The 27,624-nt window shown below is 36.6% G+C and overlaps 2 protein-coding genes across 3 annotated transcripts in view; one reads left to right on the top strand and one right to left on the bottom strand.

The window, feature by feature from the left end:
• Nkain3 (sodium/potassium transporting ATPase interacting 3) overlaps positions 1-27,624 on the top strand; it is a 606,811-nt gene that overhangs the window by 122,028 nt on the left and 457,159 nt on the right. The window lies entirely within an intron of this gene.
• Positions 4,837-5,286, bottom strand: LOC127202198 (60S ribosomal protein L27-like). Its single transcript, XM_051160850.1, has one exon. It carries the CDS (start codon positions 5,284-5,286, stop codon positions 4,888-4,890), a length of 399 nt encoding a protein of 132 aa, XP_051016807.1. The 3' UTR covers positions 4,837-4,887.

Raw genomic sequence — 27,624 nt, 5'->3', positions numbered from 1 at the left:
GCTGGCAGATCTGGACCCAGGGGTCCTGCACAAACTACTGTATCAACCAAGAACAATGCATGCAGTAAACCTAGACCCCCTGTTCAGGTCTAGCCAATTCATGGTATCTTTAAACAGTGGTGAATTTAACTGTGGTGACTTGCTTCTTAATGACATTATGGGGAATCCCAGTAAATTATTGCCATAGAAATTAACTTCTAAACATTTTAAATAATTAAAATCTATTTCATTCAAGTAGTCCTATATTTTCCTTTAATAATTGGCACTAAATATAAATGCTCTGTTGGCCACCTGTGTACAGGGTTTACATTCCAAATGTTACTGTGAAGGTTAGATAGTGACGATATGCATTTTGCTTTAGAACACCAAAGTAGTTCACAAATATTAATTTAAACCTTAGTACTCAAAAAACTTAAAATCTATTTTATTGTTCTGCCTTTTTAAATTTATGCTACTTCCTCTGTAAAAGAGAAAGAATAGAATCATAGCACAGACTGACTTCATGATTACAGATAAGACTAAGATGCTAAAGAGAATGGCTGAGTCAGGAAGTCACTTGCCTTGAAGGTGTGAAAACCTGAGTTTTATCCTCTTATCCATTTAAAGTATTGGACATGATGATTGGCTTATCCTCCCAATGTGGATGAAATGGAGACAGAGGTTCGCTGGGATTCACTGTCCGACTAGCCAGTTAAACTAGTTTCAAGTCACTGAGAGATCTTGTCTCAAAAGAGGTAAGTAGGCTTTCTGAAGATAACATTCCAAGTTGTCTCTGGCCTCCATATGCATGCATGTATGTGTGCCTGCACCTGTGCCCAGATACACACCCACACCCACAAACACACACACACATGGCGGGGGGGGGCAGAGAGAGAGAGAGAGAGACAGGCAGACAGACAGACAGAGACAGACAGAGACAGATACAGAGAGAAACAAAAAATTGTAAGAAATATTTACATGTTTGAATACTTTGTCATTGCTTATTTAGGTGCCAACAGATACATTAATTGGTTATGAGCAGACCAAGGATTGGGACCAAGGGACCAATTTTCTTTTTTCTTTCTTTCTTTCTTTCTTTCTTTCTTTCTTTCTTTCTTTCTTTCTTTCTTTCTTACTTTCTCCTTTCTTTCTTTCTTTCTTTCTTTCTTTTTTGAGACAGGGTTCCTCTGTGTAGCCTTGGCTGCCCTGGACTTGCTTTGTAGACCAGACTGGCCTTAAACTCACAGCAATCCGCCTGCCTCTGCCTCCAAGTACTGGGATTAAAGGTGTGCGCCACCACCGCCAGGCTAGATTGGGACCAATTTTCAAGCATAGGTGTGATAAATACTTTCATACTGGTTTGGTATTCTTCCATCATATGGCATACCACACACTACTTCACGCATTTGACAACCATAGTCTATATTAACTATTTTAAACAATAATTAAATTGTTAAAATTAATAGACCAGAGTTTACCTACATTACACAACATTCTTAACTACTTTAACTACAAACAATTGCTCTCTGGGCTCAAGGTGTTAGCATTGCCATCAATTCCTAGGATGTTAGTTTTTCTGTGTTCACAAGATCTTTAAGACACCAAAATCATTCTAGTCAACTGAGCAGTGCCTATCAGTGTTACTCATGGAACAGGACAGTGATTCATACTCCAGAATAAAGCTTCTGTGAGGAACTGAAATGATCAGAGGAGGAACTGCAGATTCCCCAGGGGCTTAACCAGCACAGTACCTATGACTAGCAGTCTGTTTGACTGCCAGGACTGAAGGTAGCCTTGTAGAAACCAGAAGCCCAAAGCCACAAACAAGAAAGAATTTTATCGATAGGTTAGGAAGAGCTATAGTGTCATAGTAGGCACTTCATATTATTTGTATATTATGTTTACACTCAAACACATGCCTGTGTAGTCTGTTCACAATATTAATAAAAATATGTGTGTGCATAGTGCAGCAATTACATCAAATGAACAAACATAATCATCACTTCAATGGTTTTCATGTTTTAAAGTTGAGATCATTATAATTTTTCTTGTACTTCTTTTGAAATGGTGTTAGTAACAAAGAGATGGGGACAGTGGTGAGCATGCATTTAAATTCCATTGAATGCTGGCTTCTCAACTGACCTGTGCTCCTTGTGCTGTGGAGAAGAGGAGCAGGAGGTAAAATACAGGCTAGACGTGGCCTTCTTAGCACTTCTCTGAGGAAAGCAATGCTGAAAGGGAAAACTGCTTTATTAGTGTCAAGTTGTGGATGCTAGCTGGGTTGGTCGGTTGCTAAAGTGTTTGCTATGTAAGCATCAGGCCTGGAATTTGATCCCTTACATGAAGGTAAAGAGGCAGAGGACGTTTGTAGTCTCGGTGCTAGGGAACCAGAAACAGACGGATTTCTGCAGGCTAGTGGCAAGTGACACTAGCCTAATTAGGAAGACACAAATTACAGAAAATGTTAAGATGCCATGATACAAAAAGAAGTGATTGACTCCAGAAGAACAAAGAATAGCAGTTGACCATTGGGCCCACATACTAATGTACTTACACAAATGCTCTTGCTTTCTGTCTCTGTCTCTCTCTGTCTCTCTCTATCTCTCTGTGTCTGTCTGTCTCTCTCTCTCTCTCTGTGTGTGTGTGTGTGCACGTGTGTTTGCATCTCTGTCTCTGTGTCTCTGTCTCTCTCTCTCTGTCTCTCTCTCTCATACCCACATATACACACTTACATTCACACTCACACACACAGAAAGACATGTCTGGGCTCATTTCTTTTAAGGTGTGGCTTTTGCTATTTTCAATGTTTTTAGTTATTGCTTATATAGTTGCATTTGAAAAAAAAAGGACATTCTGGCCAGTAAAAAGAGAGTTGAGATTTGCCTCTCTATCTTTGCCAGGGATTGGCATTCCTGGGAGCAGTTCTGGCAGGGACTAGTGCTTCAGGGAGCAGCAGTCACCTATGGGTTTCTTCAACTTTTTCCTTTGACTTCCTGGGGATTTATTGGACTGATTTGTGGAGTAGAATCTTTGTTGTAGTTGTTGTGTTCAAGGGCTGTGTTTACAATAAGAGAGACTTCAGAAAGCACACTTAGGAACGGTCACTAGTTTGGTTGTTGAAAATAAACATTTCTTTGAAATAAGGTCAATACCAAGAGAAGATATTAAATAAAAAGAGAAGAGTTGTTAAAATGCTGCTGGAAGTTAAAAACTAGATGAAAGGCAAGTGCTAATGACAAGGAGAAGTAGCATGCAGAGGAGGAAGGGATGCTTGGACATAATGAAGGGAGAAGACAGAATATGTATAGAAATAGAACAAGACAGGAAAGTAATGAAAACATATGAAAAAAGTAAATCCACATAAAATGTTAAAATAGATTTTTGAAGGGAGAAACAATGATAAGAGTAAGGGTAGATGCAAATACTTAAGTTATAAGCTGGAGAAACTATGACTGAGAACATGAAATGATAGGCAAGTCTTTCAAATGCCACTTACTGTTATGTGAAGATGGGTGTGTGCATGTGTGCAGATGTTGGGTCTCTGGGAAGCACACAGCATTGCAGTAACAATCTTTTCCACACAGTGACTTGTTGCCTTCATTATTTTATCCAATCTGTACTTTTGAGAGCATCAATCTATGCCTTTCAGACATGAAAACAAGACATTCAATTTGGGAAATTTCTCATGAAATATCTAACAGGATGCAGTAAATAAAATTATTTCAATAATGTAATATAATTCGAACTTAGAAAATGTGTAGAGTGTATATCACTGAAAGTTCTTAGTATTGACTACTCTAACCAGAGAAGTAAATCGACAATTACTTGAATTCACAATAATTCAAAACTAAATAAGCCTGCATCATAGGAAGAAAAATTATAGTACCATGTTAAAGACCATTGTGCTAACTGCCAATGATCAACAATGGTGGTGATTAGAAGAATAGCATTTGTAGTGAAGTGAAGTCTCTGTTAGAGAAAGTATGTAAATTTAACTGTACAATGTAGATATGTTTTATTATTACTAAGAATAGGAAGTTGAAATATTGAATTATTTTGACAAGCTCTGGTTAATTCCAAAAAGTTTTATTGCTCGCTTGGTCACTTTGTTATGCAAATTTGAAAGTGCATCATTGCTACTGAAACATGAAATAGAAGTACAGCAAATCATTGCAACTAATAGGTCATTAGGGAGGAAGATAAATCCAGCAGGAGACTCCTAAAGCTCTGATTACCTGTCGGAGGGCTGCATCTGCGTGACAGGATGAACAATGAAAAAACTATTTCAAGTAGTTATCTTTCATTTTCATCATCATAATTCATCTTTAAAATCTGAAGGTTATATTTAAACTGGAAATAGAAAACACAACCTAGATGCAAGAAAAAATGACTTCATAGTCAGTCCCCCTTTAGGTTAACAATTCCCTGAAATAGAACTTCAGCCCTAGTCTTCACACTGACATGTGCAGAACACTGGCTTCGTGATGCAAAGGCCTAAGGAAGGCAATAGGCAAGGATGCCAGTGATACTTAAGCTGGACATATGTTCAGAGTTCATGGAAGATGTGTGTTAAGCACTGTCATGTAAGAAATGTAGCCATAATGGTGGATGAGCAATTCTTTTCTTGAAGGACCAATGTGCTTTATAATTTAATGTCCCAGGGTTAGATCTGCTGAAGTTCATGACAATTTCCTCCTATGTCCCCTTATAAAATTTGGAAATTCAGCTCATGTAATTAGGTTAATGACGAAGTTTGTATTTTTATCAATGTATTTGGTCAAAGCACTTTATTTTACAGCACATACACATCCAGCTACCATATTCTAGTTGTTTACTGAAAACACGGCCTTTGTCTCATTGTCTTTTTTTTTTTTTTTTTAATTTTTAATGATGGAAATGAAAATATACCTAAAAGCGAAGCTTCTGGAAAAACCATTTGTTCTTCCCTGTCTTGTATCGTTCCTCAAACTTGACCTTGGCCTCCCGCCGGGCCTTGCGTTTTAGGGCTGGGTCTCTAAAGACATCCTTGTTGACAACAGTCTTGTCCAAGTGGATATCCACAGAGTACCTGGTGGGCATGAGGTGATTGTAGTTATAAACTTTCACAAAGGACTTGATCTTTGACCTCTTGGCGATTTTCTTCTTGCCCATGGCAGCTGTCACTTTTCGGGGATAGCGGTCAATCCCGGCCACCAGGGCATGGTTGTAAGGGCGGTCTGAGGTGCCATCATCGATGTTCTTCACGATGACGGCTTTGCGTCCGGAGTAGCGTCCAGCCAGGACCAGCACCACTTTTCCGGGTTTCATGAACTTGTCTCATTGTCTTTTCTTGGCATCTGTGTTGAAAATTGAGTCACAACGCAGCAATTGTGTATGTGTTTGTAGTCTCGTAATCCTCCATTAATTGATGTGTCGACCCTGATGCCAATCTCATTCTGTTTAATTGCCGTGTTTTTATAGTGTCTAAAGCAACAAATAATCTGATTGCTTTTCATTAAAACTTTATTCCAAGCTGTTTTCATTCCTTTATAAATACTAGCATTAACCGATTAAACACTTATATAAAGACAACTACAATTTTAATTCTGACTATAATGAATATATTTTCGATTTTGGCAGAATTGACCTTAATATAAAATTAACAATTATGTGGACCTTAGTTTTCCTCCACCAGTGTTTTATACTCTTTGGTTCACATGCATTGCACTTTATTTATTTTTTTGGTTATATTCATTCCTATGCATTGTACTGCCAGTGGTACTCAATGTTGCAAATCAGTTTTTAAATTCATATTCTAATTGTTCATTGCCAGTATATTAAAATAGATTTGATACTTGCACGTGGATCTTAAATCCTGAGATTTAGTGAATTTTGCTTTAGTTTTAAGAACAAAGCAGAAATTTACATTTTTGTCATTTTAATAGCACAGCAGTAAAAAAAAAAAAAGTGTTGATGGGAATTTTTTAAATAGTACTCCAATGTAAATGGCTAACATAGGAAAAAGTTACACATGCAGAATTATTTTTATTTCCCTCTTTACAGCATTCTTATGTATGTGTTAGGTATAATAAAAAGCCATATTCCTATAGAGAGCTATTTTATTCCCCTCCTTATAACACTGTTAAGCATGTAGTGGATCTGTCTCTATGTCCGTCTCTGTCTCTCTCTGTCTCTTTCTCTCTGTCTCTGTGTCTCTCTGTCTCTGTGTCTCTGTCTCTGTCTCTGTCTCTGTCTCTGTCTCTGTCTCTGTCTCTCTCTCTCTCTCTCTCTCTCTCTCTCTCTCTCTCTCTCTCTCTCTCTGTGTGTGTGTGTGTGTGTGTGTGTGTGTGTGTGTGTGTGCGTGCTGTGAGTGAAGATGACTCTCAGAAACATGGAGGTCAGGGGATAACATTAGTTGCTGGTCCTCAATTTTCATTCTTTTTTTTCACTATCATGAGTGCCAGAATAAGGAGCCATTAACAAGTTTCTGCCTTTGTTTCTAATCTATTGCAGGGCACTGGAACCACTGTGCCATTTTCATATGTATCTGAACTCAGATCCTCATGTCTGCATGCAATGGCCCATGACCTACCTTACAAAGCTGAAAGACCAAAAGCCAGTTCTTAACTGCCTAAGCCCTGAGCTTGTGTCTAAACTCGTTATTTCCTTATTGTATCCTGTTCTACAAGGCAATCAGTTGTTCAGTGAAAATATTGTTTCTCCTAACAAGGCAAAGAAAATGAAGTCAAAATTAGCAAATTTTAGACACTAGAGAAGACCCAAGTTTGGTTCCGAGCACGCTGTGTGCAATTCCAGCTCCAGCAGGAATCTTTGCCTCTGACCTCCACAGGTACCTGAATCACATGTACGGACTTCATCCCAAACAAATTTAGTCATGTAATTTAAAAAGAAAACACATATTTAAAATGAATAAAATTCAGATATTTCTTGTATTTAAAAGATGAGATGATTTTCTGAATATACTTGTGATTAAAATATTACTGTGCAGGGTGATATTTTCATTTATTTCTCTGTATGAAAATAAATCCTGCCTCCTAATTTCCATCAGGATAAATTTGATATGTGTGACATATCTTTGTTCTAATAATCTGACCTCTGTTTAATGCTGCTTATTCACAGAAACTCAATCAAATTAGTTTATACTTTACTCCAGGGCATGACTTCCCTTCTATTGCTCTTGCGATGTGTTAATCACCATCTGGAAGATGGTCCAATCTCCTACTTCATACATATTGTCTCAGTGTTACTTTGTTTCAGGGAATCACATTATGCTGAGTTATTTTGACATTTTCTTTGCTATGTGATTGGGAGGCTTAACTCTCCTACCTGCATGTAATATTAAGAGAAAGGCATGGGTTCTCATAAATAGGCAATGAGATATGTACAGCAATTTAATGGTGTCCAAGACAGATATTATCTATGCATTATTTTATATTTTCCTTGCAATGTTGTAGATGAAGCCTGCTAAGGCTGGCATGCCTTTTATCAGTGAAATCCTCCTCTAAGATTTAGACTTTGTTCTGGATGCTACTGGCTGCCTCATGGCTATGAAAACATTGATTCTTGCTGCCATCCTGATATTTAATTAGAATAGAAGATAAACTTTGTCAATCTGTGCCTTTTGTAGCAAAATTTTTCAAAGAAAAGAGAAGGAAAGATATCCAAAGATTCTGAAATTTCTTTTGTTGTATTGCAAAGCACTGAAGTTGTTTGTAGCACTTAAGGTGGAGCATTTTGTCTTGAAGTATGCACTTCTTTTTCCTCAGGAGTATCAACCACTCTACACATAATAACTCATTTAGACCTTTCGAATTCTGCAGAGACTTGTAGGCAGTATGCACTGTATCCAATTTATAGGACAGACAATTGAAGTGGAGTGATGCTTGCAGTTGCGGGGAATCTTAATGGAATCTGGGCCTCCTGACTCTCTATTAGCTTTCTATCCATGGATTGCATGCACTATTCCCAATGCTTGGGAAAGGGATAACAAAAGAATGGGTTCTGGGTCTCCTGACAGACGCCATGTTACCTCAGTGAACTGGACAACATGCTCCATGGTCTTTGGAAAATTGATGACAAATTTTATGTATGATTAACTCTCAGTTGCCCGTAATTTATAATGAATTTTTACAGCTGCAGGTATACCTGTCTTCTTGTCCATTAAGCTGCAAGTGAGTGCAGAATCCTCTGTGCCACTCCTCTCCTGATGCTGTAACAAAGATGGGAAGAAGTACAAAGAGGAGAGCAGAGAGGAAGCTAAAGAAACTTGAGCATGGGGAACTGAATGATAGTCCAAGTTACGTGGTTGATATTATGCTGCATCTTGTGCAGGTTGTTACAAATTATGATTAAATTACACATTGGGTTTCTCTCTCCCTCTCTGTCTGTCTGTCTGTCTGTCTGTCTGTCTGTCTCTGTCTGTCTCTGTCTGTGTTTGTGTGTGTGTGTGTATGTGTGTGTTTGTGTGTGTTTATATATGTGTTCACTTGTATATGGATGTTTCGATGCACATATGCGCACGCTGAGGCCAGAGGTCTATATCAGATATCCTCCTAGATTGTTTTCAACTTTATTTATTATTCATTATTCATTTGAGACAGGATGTATTTCTGAACTCCAAACTCTAAAAGTTTTAAACTAAAACTCTAATCACCTGCTTTTACACTTTCTTAATCTACTTAAATGCTTTTCTTTTTAAACTATACTTACTTGTCTAAATGTGAGTATATGAGAAACAACAGTGGAATTTTATGTGGTTATGATAGCTCAATGTCAAATTTAACAGGATCTAAGCTGTTGATATTGACACAACTGGAATCAAAGTTTACATACTGATTAATATAGACTCCAACTGTGTTTCTATTCATGTGCTATTTATATTGAGAAAAGTTATCTTTCACAGGACCTGAGGACTATATCAGAAGTCACAATTCATTATTATCTGTGGTCCTTTGTGACATTCAGTCACAAATTCTAATATTAAAAGTAGTTTGGATTACTTTATTTTTATCCATTATATGATATTTTACTCAAATACAAACCTTTCAGTTGGTTATTTATTCAGGAAGTTGAAGGAAGAGAAATTGTAGACATTTTCTACATTTTCTAGTGTAAGTTACTTAATTTTCACATATGGAAAGCGAGCGGTAGAGTGACTCACTCAAAGTTTGCAAACCTACCACATCAGTATAATTCAACAGAAGCTTATAGGAGTCCTAGGAATAACTACTTTCCAGTGAGAACAAGTTTTAGAACCTTTGTAGACCCACATTTGCATTTCTGCATTACTAATTTTGATAATATAAAATTATCATGCATTGATAAGGCCTTTTATTAATGTAAAATAGGCTTCTGCCCTGTTTTTACATAGCTTTAATATTAATGAAAATATGCTTAATTATGCCACATTTCAATGTCAGTAAAATTGGTGGGTGGAACAAAATGCAAATGAATTATTCATATACAAACAAGGACATTCTTGCTTTTCAAAAGCAGGTCACTGGAGAATCATTGGTATAAGAGAGATAAAAAACAAATTAAATAGGATATAGCTCCAAAAGCAAAATAACAAAAAGAGGCATTTACAAAGGAGTGCATATTACTAAAGTACATGAGCTTCATAAATATGAAATCAGTTTGCAATGCTGTATTTCACAGACATTTGAATAAACTGCAAACAGTAACATTTAATAGACCAGTGTCAATCTTATCTCATACTCGTCTAGTCAGTAAATATTTAATGATTCTACTATGTGCCAGGTACTGCGATGCACACTGAAAATGCATCAGCACAAGATGAAGGTCTGGCTGGAAGTGGATGAATCTGTAAGTGAGCTTCTATCTCTAAAATATATATGCACTGTCATAGTAATCCACACAACAGTAAATGAAAACACAAATATTTTCCTCATTGTGTGTGTTACCTCTTCAGTACTTTGATTGTCTCCTCTGTTATGCAATGCCATCTTAGTTTAATATAATCCCACATGTCTGGTATTGCATTTGTTGTTTGTGCTTATGAGATTATGTTTTTTAAAATCACCCCCAGTTTCAGGCCTTACATTTAGCTATTTGTTGATCTTACTAGATTTTCAATTTTTTTGTTTTTTTTTATTTTATTTTTTACTTTTATGTATACATTTATAATATTACACATATATACAATAAACTATCTACAGCAAGAAGGACCACAAAACAATTAAGAATGATATAAATGTAACATTCATAATGTTTTGCCATTTTGTGTTTGGTAACCTTGGAGAAAACATTTTTTCTACCCTGGTGAATCTATTACTCTGAACGTGAATCAGTATCTATCATATCTTATTTCTATGAACCTAAAATCTATCTAGACATAAAAACATCTTAACCCCTAAACAACTAAGGTTAATTGTAAATAATAAGCTACCTGGTCTTTAACCCCATCAGAGACTTGAGAAGGAATACAATTAATTACCTTAGAATGCAGGGAGTTCAAGATAGCAGCTTCCCAAATGAGAAGATAACAGAGATAGTTTGATACCTGGCTAGTCACCCAAAATTCTCTATAATGTTGGGGCATCATCTTCAGCCTTCTGGCCCAATATATCTGACAGACATATTTGTGAGGCAGGCACTAGTGATGATTTGCTTACCTTGTCTTGGCAGAGTTTGGTTGTTAACTCTGCCTGTATCCAAGCATGGCCACTTTTAGGCTGAATTCAGTCTATAGCATAAATGCAGTCATTTTGCCCAGTGGCTTGTTTGCCACATTTGAAGCCATCTTCATTAGGAGGGTCTTTGATCCTCATCATCTTTTATGAGGTAGACTGGGTGTTGCCAGAAGTTAATCTGTCTTATTGTCAAAAGATCCTTAAAATCATAAAAATATCTTTAAATGCCAGAATGTGTAGGTATCTGTAGGTATCTGTAGACCTTATCTAATTATTTTTACCTTATATGTGTATAGAATCATATCTATCTGTTAAACCTAGGTGTATATTGCTGTGAGGAATTGACTAATAATTCACATGGCCATGAGTTGATCAACTAACAATTAACTTCTATTACTTAATTATTCTAAATAGCTTGCAATAGCACCTTCAAAGTATTGGAAGTAAACCTTGTATTGTAATTGAGTTATATGGAAACACTACTTCCTATTGGAGTAGTGAAAATAGTGAATTTGCAATCTATACCAATGTATCAAATTGAACTTGTTTTGCATCAATATAAAAATTCAATAACAAACAAAATTTTAAAAAAACCTTGTTTGTGAGTTACAGTTAAGTCATTAATTGAGGAGTAGGCTCAATAATCTACTTTTTGTTCTGTCATCCTTATATATTTTCTATATTTACCCTTCTTTCTTTTTGACACCTATCTCCATACCTAAGAAGATGAAGAGAAATAGGGAAATCTCCTGAGTTCAACCTCGTTTTTTTTCTGAATAAGATCAATAGTAACTTATAACCCACTCCCAATGAAAATAAACACTCATATCCCCATCCCCTACCCAAGCCCCCTTAAGAGAAATGGGGCATTGTTCTCTTTTTAAGTATTCTTCTAACTGATTTGGGATGAATAATACCTTGGTAGGGGCCCAAATAAAACTGAGGAAAATATATATGTATATTTGTGTATGTGTTCATAAATATAACCTCCTCACTTTTTATATTGTTATTTGTATTTGTATATATATTTCCATGGCTGACCACTTAATATTGGATAACAAGTTGGGGCACTTTTCCCTGAGGAAGACCCATTATTTTTACCCACTCATAGCAATCCTCAGGAGCCTGTAGTTCTCTGTGAGTTGAGGCCTCTTGGTGCAGAAAGATTGTAAGAGCCAGAGGATTAGGGAGCTTGCTTTGAGATTATGTCTCCTAGTAATGTCAGAGGCTATATCCATAAAGTCTCACCACCATGACTGCCTAAACATGAGCTGAACAAGGACAACACCAATAAACATGCCAAAGTGCATGGGGGAAAACCCCATGAGGCCTCAACACTAACCAAAGAACTATAAACAACTGCAGAAAGTTGCAAACAGGAGGTAATAATCTTCCCCAATTAGTTATGCAATAACAAGTGGTCATCCCTGAAAGCATCTATACAAGTAACATTATATAGGCTGAGCACCTTAAATTTAGGAATATATCTGTATTCACACAGATTTATAAATATATACATATGTATATACATATATACATACAGGCATGCGTACAAAGACAGGTGTGTGTGTGTGTGTGTGTGTGTGCACGCACACACACACACACACAGAAACACAGCATGTACAAAGGTAACAACAATCAATGAGAAATGAGGCCATGAATTTGGAGGAAGGCAAAGGAAGGGATTAATGAAATTATATTGTAATGTCAAAAATAAAACAAAAACTTATAGACATGCTCCTTGTTACAATATTGCAGCAGCTATAAAAGATCAGCAGACACACCAAACTTTCAAGCACACCAAACAGGTTTGACCACACTTACCAGTGAAAATTTCTGCCTGTGGGGAGATGTTTACCATCAGCCAGTCAATAGTCAAGTCATTCCTAATAAGTAAAAGTAATGACTCTAAAATTGACTGCCATGGCTTGTCCCCAGGTTGTGCCGCTTAAGTTACATTCGAAACACTGGCAAGTTATTTTCATCTCTTTGTCTCTTTTATCATCTATAAAATGGAAATAATGAAACTTTATATAGTGTAAAGGCAATCAAGTAAGTTAGTAAGTGTAAAGTGTTTAGAGACTTGGCATGAAATGAGCATCTAAAAATGTCAGTTGTTTCATTCTGGTCTACTTTGGATAGAACTTTGCTGTGAGCCCATGAGAACCATCTTTTCTAACCCAGAAGATCAACATCTTTCAATCTTACATGACATTGGTACTCTGAGAACCATCATTCTGTCATCTGAGAAATAGGAGGCACAGATAGGAATATTTTTTCTTAAGTATCAATATAGCTTAAGTCACACCAGACTTACCAATTAATTCCCATTCCTACTTTAGTGAGGAGACATCTCTGGAATGGAGGGAAAGTTTAAGAATTGGCTCATCAAGAAAGCAAGCACTGCTGGTTTTTTCTTTGCCTATAGCTCCTTCCTTCATGAAAATTGGAATTTGTTTCACAGTTGCGTGGAGAGTGTGATATGACTTTCTCACGTACTCTGGTGCCTCAGATTTGACCATGTCCCCTGGAGGGGGAGACCTGGTAGCACTCAGAGGAAGGACAGCTGGTAGCCACGAAGAGACTTGATACCCTATGAGAATATATAGGGGGAGGTAATCCCCCTCAGGAACAGTCATAGGGGAGGGGAATAATGGGAAAATGGGGGGGGGAGGAATGGGAGGATACAAGGGATGGGATAAACATTGAGATGTAACAAGAATAAATTAATAAAAAAAAAAAAAAGAAAATTGGAATTTGCATACTTTTGCCCCACTGAAGTATTATGTGGTCCAGCATGAGAGAACTGGATATATTGAACACACCACAGATAAAACACAAAATAAAACTGAAAAATAACTTGTCCTGATTTTTTTTTTATTGCTGTCATAAAACGCTGACTAAAACAATTTCTGGAGCAAAGGGTTTACAGAGTGAAGTCAGGATAAGAAGTAAAGTTAGGAACTCAGAGCCAGGAAAGAAAGCAGAGACCACTGAAGAACTCTTCTTACTGGTTTGCCCCCCCCCCCCCCGGCTTGCTCAGCCTGCTTTCTTACACAGTCCAGGACTACCTGCCTATGGGCCCCACTGTCTCCAGTGGGTTTGGATGTCTCATATCAATCAGTAATCAAAAAAGTATCCCACGGGCACATTCATAGGACACTCTGATACAAACAATTTCTCAACTGAGATTTTTTCTTCCTAGATATGTCATGTTTGTGTCAAGACGACAAAAACTAACCAGCATAGTATTCAACATGAGGTATTTTGAACCTCAGCGGATGGCTGAGGGCTTTGTTTCACTGTCTCTCACAAGACTCTAACTGCAATGTTGCCAGGCATATCAACTCATCCTTCAGTTAGCATCCAATTGCTGTGGCTTTGGCAGCTTTACTTCTTCAGAGCTCTTAAACTAAAGAAATCCTCTTCTAGCTGTCCGCTGGGCCTCCCTGCATGACAGCTTGTTTCATCAAAGTCAGCAAAAGAGAGTCTTCCAGTAGGACAGGTGTCACAGGTTTATGCATCATAGTCACAGAACTCATATTCCTGAACTGTTATTTTTCATATTCCTTTGATTAGAGACAACCTCCAGTCAACAACTAGTCTAGGACAAGGATAACCAAATTGTATGAATACCAGCAGACAATAATTGTATTTAATTGCTACCATAATCCTTTAAATAACTTGTTTGTTCACAGGAGACTTGTGGGAAATTTCCAACATCTTTTCTTTCCTAAAAAGACTCACAAGCCTTATACTATACATTTTTTCTTCTGCATATGCTATATGTATCTGCTATTGTCTCGTTGGCTATATCGGCTATCCCTGTCTTTTTCTTCTCTCATCCTTATGTTAGTAAGCATGTGGCTATTAGTTCCAGGCTATATTTATGTATTCCCCAGTGGCTCAAGTACACTAATACAGATCAAATTACCAATATATTTTTAACTAGGACACAGGAACAAACTCTTTTTTTTTCTTCCTTTTTTTTTTTTAATTTTTTTGAGACAGGGTATCTGGGTAGCCCTGGCTGTCCTAGACTTGCTTTATAGACCAGGCTGGCCTCAAACTCACAGCAATCTCCTGCCTCTGCCTCCCAAATGCTGAAATTAAAGGCGTTTACCACTACACCTGGCACAGGAACAAATTCTTTACTCCTACTTTGGCCACAGTCTGTCTTTTGGCATTCTAGATTATGAAGCTTCCAAGCCAGTTTCTTTGTCCTTCATACTTCGTGGCTACATATTTCAAAGCCATTTTCTTATGATTTTCCTCTGATTATAATGCCCATTCATTCACTTTACCACAATTTTGCCCTTGTTTTAAGCCTAAGCAACGTATTGTTTATGACATTTATGATCACTCATTTAATTTCTTTTCTTTTTTTCTTCCTTTAATTAATTATTTGATTAACTATACATTTGGATTGCAGCCTTTATGAGATTCCCTGAGCTTCATTCACCTAATGGTTGGCTGTGGGTTTCTGTATATGTTTTCATCAGCTGACGGGTAAAGCCTCCCCCCTGACCGTTGTGCTAGACACCTGTCTGCAATTATAGCAGAATAAAATTGAATAGTGTCAGGAATTGGCTCTCTCTCATAGGGTAAGTCTCAAGTTGAGCCAGTATTTGTTTGATCATTCCTTCAATTTCTGCTCATCTTTATCTCTGCACCTCTTGTAGGTAGGACAAATTTTGGGTTGAAGGTTTTGTGGGTGGGCTGGCTTGCTCAAATCCCTCCATTTGAAGTCTTGCCTGCTTACAGGCAGTAGCCATTTCGAGATTCATATCTCCTGTTGCTAGGAGACTTAGAAAGGGTCACCCTCATAGATTCCTGGGAGTTTCTTAACTACTAAAGTAGTAAGTAATTGCACTACTCATTGAACATTTGGCCATTAATTCTATTGAATTAATATACAATTTTTATGTTTGTTATCTTCTCTAAGATTGTAAATTCTGTAATCAGCTCCACACACTACAATGTAACTTACTATAAATTACCGTATTTATTCCAATGTTGTTGCTAACACTTTTTTTTTTTTTTTGGAGGGGGGATATTTCTGAGTGCATACTGACTTGCTATGCTATGACAAAACTATTAAATATTTAAGTTATACATTTTATAGCATTAATTTTCAACATCTTAAGATGGAGAAGCCTATAAATAAGTGGATTTGTGCCTGTGGTGATATGAGAACTATGAATTCAAAGATAACTATTTTCCCTAATTTTAACACATACAAATTATATGATGCTCAAGATTTGTTTCCTTGGCATAGGAAAATATGTTGTCATATTTTTAATCTATTTTATTTAGAGTCTTATATCTACCTCTGTTCTCTACTCCAATGCCTTCTAATACCTCATAGGGGAAATAAAAAGTTAGATGGAATAGGGGGCACTGATATCCTGCTGATTAAGGACATTGAGTTCCTTGGGGTAAGCCCAACCTTCATCTCCTCAGGATATGTCCAACTTCTTCTTGTCTCTTTTCTCTTGACCACTTGACAAACTATCACCACCACCACCACCACCAGCAACAGCAGCAGCAGCACCAGCACTAGCACCAGCACCAGCACCAGCACCAGCACCAGCAGAGCAGCAGGGACCAGCAGGAAGAACAGCCATGTTTCTTCTTTGGAGTGCCCCCTTTTCTTTCTGGGCTCAAGCATTTATTCCCTCTCCAGAGACTCCAGAATTAAATTATCTGCAGCTGGCAAAGATTACAGCCCTGATAGTTCATGAGACAATCATAGTTAATGGTTGTGGGCAAACTGAGTAGGACAAGGCAGTGATCTGCCTTCTAGCCCAGGCTTCTTTTCTTTTTCCTTCTGCCCAGTCACCATGACTGAACCTTTTGTTTCTACCTTTTCCAGTGGTATTCACTTTCCAAGCATTTCAACCTTTACCCATAACCTTTCCAGTTGCATCTTAGATCTCTCCATTTCCATCCACAACCTTTCCAATTGTTAAGCCTCTCTCTCAACCTTTCTTGAGACAGAATATAGAAGAAAACAGAAGAAAATATAGGAAATTTCCTCTGGGAGCAAAGGGGAGGGAACCCAGCAGCTACAATAAACATTTTGCTGACATCCTGAAACAGTAGAGCTATTCTTTTGCACCCTGACATCTCCTGTCTTTGTCATCAGACTATCTAGCAGTCCAGTAAATCCAGCAATGACAAATGTAGCGGCATGACAAACCAGCAGCAGGACAAAACAGCAGAAGTGGGGGCAGCATCGGGGAGAGCAGTAGCAGCCACTATCATCTGCAGCTGGTGAAGATCATGCCCTGCTAAGGCCTGAGGCAAACCATAATCACATGATAAATAAGATGCAGGCAGCCTCTTATCCCATACCTGTGATTAAAACAAAACATAATCATATAACATAGCTAGGTTCAAAAAACTAAAACAAACAAACAGACAAACAAACAAACAAAAAACAAACCAGACCAAAATTCTCACTACATAAGGTGTCAGTCTAAGTAAGGATCTCCTGTTAAAAGAAGAGTAGCATACTTTCAAGTCTCTGCTTTTTAGGAATAGTATAAATTTGCACTTCAAAGCTCTAGTTTTATGGTGGGTTGGTAACTATAATGTTAAAGTATAGTACAAGCCTGAAAGAATGTGAGGGCTGGAAGACAGGGAAGAAGGTTGAAAAAAGCTGTTTTCCTGACATGACATTGATACCAATATCATGATTACACATCTGTGTGGTTAACTACACAAGACATAGCAAAATCACAGCTTCAATAGAGGAGGTTATATCTCAGCCATCACAGCCCTCTCTCTTCACTCAGGAACTCTTCACAGCAGATGGTTGCTGAGAAGTGGAGAGTCATTCTTTCATGAGGCTGTGGCCACTGCTAAGTTTTCCATACACTACTAGATAGCCCAACATAACATCTATGCACATATGTGTATGTGATACATGATATATATTATATATGATACATACATGTTGATATTATTTTTATAAAACAGTGTTTGTGTTTTTAAGCATATTTCTTAACCCAGCTATCACACAAATAATTGAGACCCTTTTACAAGGCTTTTAGAAGGCTTTACAACACAATCTGAACAGTTTAAGGATGTTTTTAACTCTTTATCTATTTTGTCTTACTCCCCACAAACATCCCAACGATACTTGCTCTTTAGTACCTTTCCTCTGCTCCAGATCCTTCCTTCTTTTCCTTGGACCTCTCTTGGTGGCCAACTCCTCTGAATTTCCCCCTAACATCTTCTTGCCTGGCTGGCAGGAAGTCCAACCCTATTCTCTTCCCTGCTCATTGATTGGCTGTAAGCTGCTATATTGACATAACAGGGAGACAATTGAGTAGCAGAGTTTACACAATATTTAGACAGGAAATCAGAATTTAAACTACATAATAACCTTATGCCTACGTATGCCTATGATATATGGTTTTATATATGTGATATATATATATATATATATATATATATATATATATATATATATATATATATATATATATCATGAAGTTGAGAAGAAGCATAGTATGTGGGGAGGTTTTTAAATTTTATTTATTTTAATTTATTCATTTTATAACATTTTAATTAATTTCTACTTTATTAGATTAATGTCTTTAAGCACAGTAAATATGTAAAAGTTTCCACCTTCCTGTAAGATATCCTATTTATAATTATACACTTGAGAAGAAAAATTGCAGTTTTATCAGACATGTATGTGAACATGAGAAATAAATCAAAGTAGATAGCCTTCTTATTATACATATTTTTTTCAGAAAACTAATGAAGTATATCTATTTAGAATAAGTTTGTGAATAAAATATATTTTTTCTTTTTCATTTTATAGTAATTTTTATTGTCTATACTTCAAGTAAAAAACAAGACTGGCCTTCATATTTAAAGATAAAATATTTGTAGCAATTTGTATTTCATGGAGCAAGGTGTTTAAATCATTTCGATTGATTTCAGAGCTAATTGGCATTTCTTGTAGAAAGTAATGATAGGAGGAAATAAAAGAGAACTAAAAACATTTACTAATATATCATTTAGAGAGAAACATAGGAAAAAATTTGCATATTCCTCTAATATTATATGTGAACATACACTTACATGATTTCTTTCTATCTCAAAAAAGTCATAGGATTATGGCTCTCTCACTTATTTTCTACAACTATGCCAAAGCACCATGAACACAGCAACTTATAGAAGGAAGCATTTTGTGGTGCTTTATAGTTTCAGAGGCTGAGTCCATGATTGTCACAGCAGAGAGTATGGCAGCAGGCAGGCAGGCAGGCCCTAAGTCAGTAGCTGGGAGATCAAATCTGACCCATAAGCATCAGGCAGAGGTAGAAAGGCAGCTAGGAATGGGTGGAAGTTTGAAACCTAAGAACCCATGCTTAATGACACACCTCCCCACAAAGCCACACCTCTAGTCCTTCCCAAGCTATTCCACCAAGTGCATTAAGATATTCAAATATTGAGCCTATGAAGCCATTCTTGTTTAAACCACTACAATGATGTATACAGAAGATTTATGTATTTAAAAAATAAACATTGCTTTGAACTCAACAATAGAATAGATAATTTTCAAAAATATGTTAGTACTTAGCTATTACATTTGTGTATCATTAATATTTTTCTTTTGCATCATTTATTTAAGGTGTTCTTGATATTAAAATTTAGATGATGAAATTTGAAAAGCAAATTTAGTAATACTGTTTGGCTAATTTACCATATAATATCTCATTAGAATTCTGGTAGAATGATTGTCTCCTAAGATTCTTTTTTGATACTTTTAAATTTTATTTTAAAAAGGCATCCTGAGCCATTTGCAGTGGTGCACATCTGTCATCCAAGCACTCAGGGAGGCATAGGCAGGAGGATCTCTGTGAGTTTGAGGCCAGATTTGTCCTGGTTTACAAATCAAGTCCAAGTTCAGGACAGCCAAGGCTACAAAAAACAATACAAAACAAAACAAAACAAAAAAACCACAAAACTATACTATGTATAACCATATAACTGAACTGATAGTATTTCTCTTACATTCTGAATGAATCTATCTGCCACTAAAATTAAGTATAATAATTTTAGAATCACTAAAGTAGTGGTGAACAGTTTTATAAAAGCTTCACAAGTGCTCAATTGAATTATATATATATGCATATATATGAAATGTATGTATTTCATATATATATATATATCAAAAACTGTGACATGAGCAAGATAGAGTCCTTCTTAATATCATGTAAGACTTCATGGCTGCCAAAACCCACCCATGCTCCAGTCCCTATTGTAAACTCATACAGCAGTAAGCTGACATTCATGCTTCCTTGAGTTTTAAATCATCCTCAGATTACTTTTAGTGCACTACATACAAATGCCATATACACATTTTATGCTGCATTATTTAGGCAACAGCATCATGTTGGTATGTGCTCAGTATTGGTGCTTCATAGAGATGGAGTCCTTTGATATTAAGCCCACAGATTCAGAGTGACCCTCCTGGCTTATTTTCACCTGAGTATAATTGCCTAAAGATGAACAGTGTTCACTATCCCTGAAAGCAGTAATGTTCTCCAAAAATATCACTGAGACCCTAACTCTCTGTTCTAACCCCCATTATAACATTTCTTTCTCATTTTTCCGTGTGGCCTAAGGCATAGTCATCACCATCACTAATCTCCAGAAAGCATCATGCAAAGTAAAACAAGCAAGGGGACTGAGATCTTCATTTTATGGAACATTGCAGTATTCATGTTATAAAGCTCTTCAAGTTTGCATAGAAAACTGTTAAATCTCATTGGTCAGAACTTCAACACTTATCTGAAGCCAACTATAACAGAAATAGAGTTGTAGTATTTTTGGTGAGTTTGTGTTGTGGTGGACAGTGCTCTTCTGGAAGTAGGTGAAAATGAGGAACTAATGATTGTGTGGGGATAGAATGATAGTTTAAAGGCTTATTATTTTACCATACTGAAATTCTTATATTTTAAGTGTATTTGGCTATCAGTGTTTTATTTTTCTTATACTTAAAATTAATTTCTATTGCCAATACCAGTTTATGTTCATGAATATTTTAGTCAATAATTTAAATTTTTTTTATAACATGTTGTCTTGCCTGGATGGATTTCTCTTTACTCTTTTTGCTGGCTAATTCTAAGAAAAGAAATCACCAATTTTAGGGTATCCTTTTATAATAAACTGTTTATAATTTTCCTTGCAAATTTATTAAGTATTTATCTACTTTTACATTATACTGGCATTTATAATATTCAAGATGAATTATTTTTTACTTTAGAAACTTTAATGAGTGTGGCTTTTATTTTTTTGCCCTCTCAGGAACTGTGTGTTCATATGGCTGGGGTACAGCGATGTATACCAAGCATTTTGAATGTCTGGGGAAAATGCTAGATAGTTTGTTATCAGTTTTAACTGTTGCTCATGAGTCTGTTCTTTGTTTCTGTGCGAGCCTCATTCTCTTTCATATCCCTGTCTTCTGAGTAATTATCAGTGAATAAGTGTTTTTTATGTGCAGAGTAGGTAACAGTTTACATCACTTATAACTTTGTTTACTCAACTATGTTTTAATCAGAAGCTGACTAAATAAAGGCTAATAACAAAACTTGATTATTTAAGTACTTTAGAACATTAAAGGAGAGTCTAAAATTTGAGTCTGGATATTTGGGGTAGGCTTGGTAATTTAGTGAAATAAAATATGTGTTTGTCTTATAATAGATGGCTAAAGTACTGTTGTAGTAGCAACTTTTCTCAGTGTTGTGATCAATATTGCCATCATCAACAATGAAACAATATTAAGGAGCTGGATATCTCAGCATAGAACTTTTTGTAAAACATTTTAATGACAAAGTGTAGTAATATTAGCTACATATCTAGCTCGCTCTTATCATACTATTGATTCTTTTTATAAAATATATTTTACAAATGAACGAAAGTTCAGCTTTGGATTAAGTAAGACACTGGCATTATCAACTATTCTTCAAGGTCATTATTCTTCTACGTATAAGTTATATTTATAAGCTATAGAAACCTTTTCCTTGTCACAACACAAAAGGATCTGTTGGAGGTTGCTCTGGTGTTGTGTGTTCTAATGCTAATTACTGGGCCCTAATATCTGTTTGCAGGCCAGAAGAGCACATTCTCACCTGTATCTGTCTTTATAGTGTTAATTTCACTCTACCTAATTTAAAGTTGATTGGTTAATAAATTTGCTGAAGCTTGGGCAGGAGAGAGGTAGGCAAATCTTAGGTTCCAGGCCTTGGGGTCTGAGAGGGACTAGGAGACTGGGAGGAAGGGTGAGAAAAGATGTAGGAGGAGGTGAGGAGGAAGTCACAATGGGGCAGTAAGGACCAGACTGATGGAACAGAGGCTGCCCAGGCAGGAACTATTATGGCAAATAACTTGGGGTGTGTAGCTGAGAAATAGCAAAATAGCTTAGAGGGTTGATACATGCCCAGTTACTGTTCCTTAAAGCTTTTTTAATTACTTGAGAACCAGCTAGGGTAGAGAAGCCCTAAACAGTCTAATGTCCATTTCTGCAACAATGATCTTTGTAATAATTTTACTAAGAAATATTATCTTTTATACTTAGTAAATGAGTAACCTTTCTGTCATCTTAACTTCCAGTTCTTATGTCCTGTCTCCAGGATGTGTCTTTAGCCTTACTTGCAGTCTTTTGAGGCTCTTAAAGAAACCTGCAATACTCCTTACTTTCCAGATATTCACACCTAAGGCCACCAAGGGCTCAGCATTTTCAGAGTCAGCTCCTCCCTAGTTTTGTCAGGATGAAGGGGCCATAGAAGGGTCTTACTACATTATTATCCTCTTATGCCCTCTATTTCCTTTTCTTCTTACCAGCAATGATAATGTTTCTTAACATGTTTAGGATTCCCCAATTTTCTGAAGCTCTCAAAATAAAATGAGGAAAAAAATCATTCTTCTGTAAAAGATATGAAAGAAATCAACCACATTAGAGGATTTTCTTTAAGATGTAGCCAGCCACCTTCCTTGGAAAGCTTCATTTAAGAGAGATGACTAGTCTGGGTAGGGGTTTGAAGTTTACTGCCTATATTTTCCTTGGCTGGTGCCATAGTTTGAGGAGGACCCCAGGGCCAGACCTGCCTGTAGTTTTCCAGGACCCTCTGGATCCTTCTATTTCCTCATTCTCCCAGGCTTCTCACACCTAAAACCTCAATAGGATGTCCTCCCCTCTGACCTACTTTCCGATGGACAGGACATTCTCCACCGTTAAGTGGAGAAGGAGATCTGATTTTCACACAAACTCTGGTGCCCCGTATTTGACCATGTCCCTTGGATGGGAATGACTGGGGGCACTCAGAGGAAGGATAATAGGTCACCAAGAAGAGACTCGATACCCTATGAGCATATACAGGGGGAGGAGGTCCCCCTCAGTCACAGACATAGGGGAGGGGAGTAGGGGGGGAAGCAGGAGGGGGAGGAATGGGAGGATACAAGGGATGGGCTAACAACTGAGATGTAATTTGAATAAATTAATAATAAAAAAAGGAAAAAAAAGAGAGATGACTATCTTCCAGTTCCTACCCTCCTTCCCTCTTCCACCCAATTTGACTCCCTAAGATCTATGACCACAAAGGTGAGAGAGGATAACAATTGAGATGTAATCTGAATAAATGATAAAAAATTAAAAATAAATTAAAAAAGAAAGATGAATAATAACAATTTTAGACAGAGAGAGAGAGAGAGAGAGAGGGAGAGAGAGAGAGAGAGAGAGAGAGAGAGAGAGAGAGAGAGAGAGAAGACTAATCCATCTGTACCTCCATGGGTATAGCTGGATTTGAGGCTGTATTCAGTCTTCATCATCTCCCTTCTACAACAACACTTGCAGATTTCCCTCATCTTATGCCAACCATTGGATTGGACCAAGTGACTTATATAGTAGAAACATCTAAATGTTATCTTCCCAGTGTCTAATATTTAGTAGCTTTGATGTTTTGGGCACTAAAGCTGTAAACTGAACAGTAGTGTTAATATGTTCCCTAGCATAAGCATTTAGTCTCTAAGTTAAAGGGGTCAATGTATGCATTTTACAGATGATTCGCTGAGAGTGATGTTAAGAGGAATAAGTCTCACCTCTCTGTCCTTAGTTTCTGGAGTCAAAAGTCTTGCTAATGGCTACATAGGAACATTGTTTACTGCCTCATTCTGAAAATTTATTCCCACGAGAGACTAGATTACAGCTTGTAATTTAATAAAATTGTAGTAGCCACTTCTTCCATGCTTAAAATGGCTCCTTCTGGGATACTTGGTGTGAAAATCTCTTGTATAGGTCATGACTTTGCTTTATCATAGACAGTGAGGCAACACATACAGCATTACACCAAAAGCTCAGACATAGCTTACAAAACTGTACTACCGACAAAAGGTGTTGTCTCTAGTTAGTAAAAGTAACCACTCCCAAGAGTGACAAAGTTCTGTGGTAACTTAGTTATTTTCAAATAACCAGGTCATATCAAAAAACAATAGTGACAAGGGAGAAATTACTGCACTCATGTGTTACTAATAGACTAACATTCAGTGGTGACAAAATATATGAGTCACACATAGAATCAGTGATTAATGTATGCAAAAGTTTCGTGTATGTTGTCGTGTCTGCTCTGCTCACGGTCATGTAATTGTTGCCGTGGGATAAGCAAGAAGAACCGCGTGGCATGTAGTCATCCAGTGACAGCTAATTCCACTTATAGGTGAGTACATACCATGTTTGTTTTTCTGGGTATGGGTTGCCTCATTCAAGATGATCTCTTCTATTTCTATCCATTTACCTGCAACATTCATGACATTATTGTTTTTAATAGTTGAGTAATATTCCTTTGTGTAAATGTATCATATTTTCTTTGTCCATTATTCATTTGAGTAACATCTAGGTTATTTCAAGGTGCTGGCTATTACAAAGAAAGCTGCTGTGATTGTAATTGAGCAAGCATTCTTGTGGTAGGATGGAGCATCTTTCTGATATATCCCAAAGAGCGGTACAGCTGGGTCTTGAAGTAGACAGATTTCCAATTGTCTGAAGAACTGCCATATTTATTTCCACAGTGGCTGTACCACCAGCAATGGAGCAAGCAGTGCTTCTCTTGCTCTACATCCTCATCAGAGTGAGCTGTCAATGATTGTTTTGATCCTAGACATTCTGACATGTATAAGATAGACTCTCAATGCAGTTTCCATTGCATTTTCCTAATGACTAAGGATGCTAAACAGATCTTTAAGTGGTTCTTGGACACTTGAGATTCTTCTATTGAGAATTCCCTTAAATCTGCACTCCAATTTTTAAATTGAATGATGTAGTTGGTTGATGTCTAGTTTATTGAGTTCTTTATATACTTTGGATATTAGCTCTCTATCAGATGTGGAGTTGGTGATAATATTTTCCTACCCTGTAAGCTGTTGTTTTGTCATATTGATGGTGTTCTTTGACTTACAGAAGTTTTTTAGTTTCATGAGATTTCATTTATTAATCGTCAGTCTTAGTGCCTGCTCTGTCAGTGTTCTGTTAAGGAAGTTGTCTCCTGTGCCAATTCATTTAAGGGTGTTCCCCTCTTTCTCTTCTGTCAGGTTTCGTGTATTTGATTTTATGTTGATGTCTTTGCGGCACTTGCACTTGAGGTTTTTGTTTTCCTTTTTTGTGCAGCGTGATACATTTGAATGCATTTGCTCCTTCTACATGCAGACATACAAGTACATTGACATGGTTTGTTATAGATGCTCTTTCCGCTTGTGTATTTCTGGCTTTTTAAAATAAAAAAATCATGTGTTCATACGTGTGTGAGTATATGTCTGTGTCTCAAATTCAATTTCATTGATCAACCTGTCTGATTTATGCCAGCACCATGTGCGTTTTATTACTAGTGCTCTGTAGCACAACTTGCAATCAGGGATGGAGATACCTTAAGAAGTTCTCTTATTGTTCATAATTATTTTACATATCCTTGGTTTTTGGTTTTTAATATTAAATTGAGTACTGTTTTTTCTAAGTTTGTAAAGTATAGTGTTCAAATTTTGGTGCAGATTGATTTTGTTGAATCTGTTGTTTCCTTTTGTTAGGATGGCCACTTTTACTATGTTCACTCTACTGATCCATGGAGATGAGAGATCCTTCCATCTTCTGATGTTGTCTTAAATTTCTATCTTCAAAGACTTGAAGCTTTTGTCATACAAGCCTTCATCTTGCTTAATTAGGGATGAACTAAGGTAGTTCATTTTGGTTTTTGCTATTGTGAAGGTTGTTACTTCCTTGACTTTTTTCTCAGTCCACTTGTCATTTGTATATAGGAGGGCTACAATTCTTTTTAGTTCATCTTGTATCCAGCCACTTCACTGAAAGTGTTTATCATCTATATCAGGAGGTCCTTGGTAGAACATTTGGTGACACTTATATATACTATCAATTCATCTATAAATAAGGGTACTTTGACTTCTTCCTTTCCAATTCAAATCCCCTTCATCTCCTTTAGTTTTATTACTGTTCTAGCTCAAACTTCAAGTATTATATTGAATAGATATGGAGAGAATTGGTAGCCTTGTCTTATCCCTGATTTTAGTGGAATTGCTTTGAATTTGTCTCCATTTAAGTTGCTGTTGGCTATTTGCTTCCTGAAAATTGCCTTTATTATGTTTAGGTATATCCTTTGTATGTCTGATTTCTTCAAGACCTTATCATAAAAGGGTGTTGGATCCATTGAGATGATCGTGTGCCTTTTATTTTCAGTTTGTTTATATGGTGGACTACATTGATTGATTTTCATATGTTGAACCATTCCTGCATTTCTGGGATGAAGCCTACTTGGTCATGGCTTGATCATGGTGAATGATCTCTCCACTGTGTTATTGGATTAGGTTTACAAGTATATTTGGATGTATGTTCATGAGGAAAATTGTTCCATAATTCTTTCTTTGTTGAATTCTCTTTCTTTGTTGAAGATTTGTGTGGTTTGGGTATCAGTGTAACTGTGGCCTTGTAATATGAATTGGGCATTGTTCCTTTTGTTTGTATTTTATGGAATAATTACTTTTCAGTTGCTACTTGGTGTAGACTTTAATTTGATTATACGTATTATATTTGGGAAACCCAGAAAATACTAAGTGTCAAATTAGTGGCACATGTCCCCATTACTTTGTTTTTGTACCAGAGTGAAACATTACCAGCCAACATTAGACTGTTGTCTGTTGAAATGACATGATGGTTCAGGATACTTAAAAACAGGCCTTCTAGAACATACACTCAATTGGCTCATATTAGTACAGGAGTTTATATTAATTTTCTATGCATGACTTAAATAATCATTACCCTTTGTGCCATCTTGTGTATATAGCTAAAAAGGAAATACATATTTATTTATTGACTACTATATTTTATATTCTGCATTGAACCATAAGAGTGTAATTATTACAAAAATAGTACAAAACTTGATAGACTCATAAAAATAAATCTGCAATCTCAGTGAGTTACTACATAAAGTTGTCAATAGTGTAAAGCCATTGTAGATATTAGTACTGGGTAGCACCAAGGTGCAGCTGTGATTCATGGATTGTTCTGAAAGATCTGATCATTTCTACAGTGTCTCTACCATAGCTAAGGTCATCCTGGGAGTGATGTGGATCATTTGATTTACAGCTAATAGGACAGAAAGTCTCTAAGTAAAGCTACCTAAGTAAATGCAAGGAGAGCAAGAAATATAGTCAGAGTTTGACATTGTTCCTGTGTGAAACATGATGAAAGGCAGCCTCCTACTTCAGTCACTACTTACTAACTCAAGGCAAATAGATATCATCCTTTATTCAATGAACTTATATTCTAATAAAACCTTTTCTCATACCTGTGATCGTTATCAAGTTCTTCATCTCCCCTAGGTCTCTCAGTTATAGAAATCTATGGTCCTATGGAACACGATAGTCATACTATGTATTTATAGATGGAACACACATATATACATGCCTAGTTTCT

Source organism: Acomys russatus, chromosome 2, assembly GCF_903995435.1.
Source record: "Acomys russatus chromosome 2, mAcoRus1.1, whole genome shotgun sequence".
NCBI lineage: Eukaryota > Metazoa > Chordata > Mammalia > Rodentia > Muridae > Acomys > Acomys russatus.
This window is presented reverse-complemented; position numbering and strand designations above follow the sequence as displayed.

Excerpts from the sequence above, each read along its gene's own strand:
- LOC127202198 (XM_051160850.1), bottom strand. The coding sequence starts at position 5,286 with ATGAAACCCGGAAAAGTGGTGCTGGTCCTGGCTGGACGCTACTCCGGA.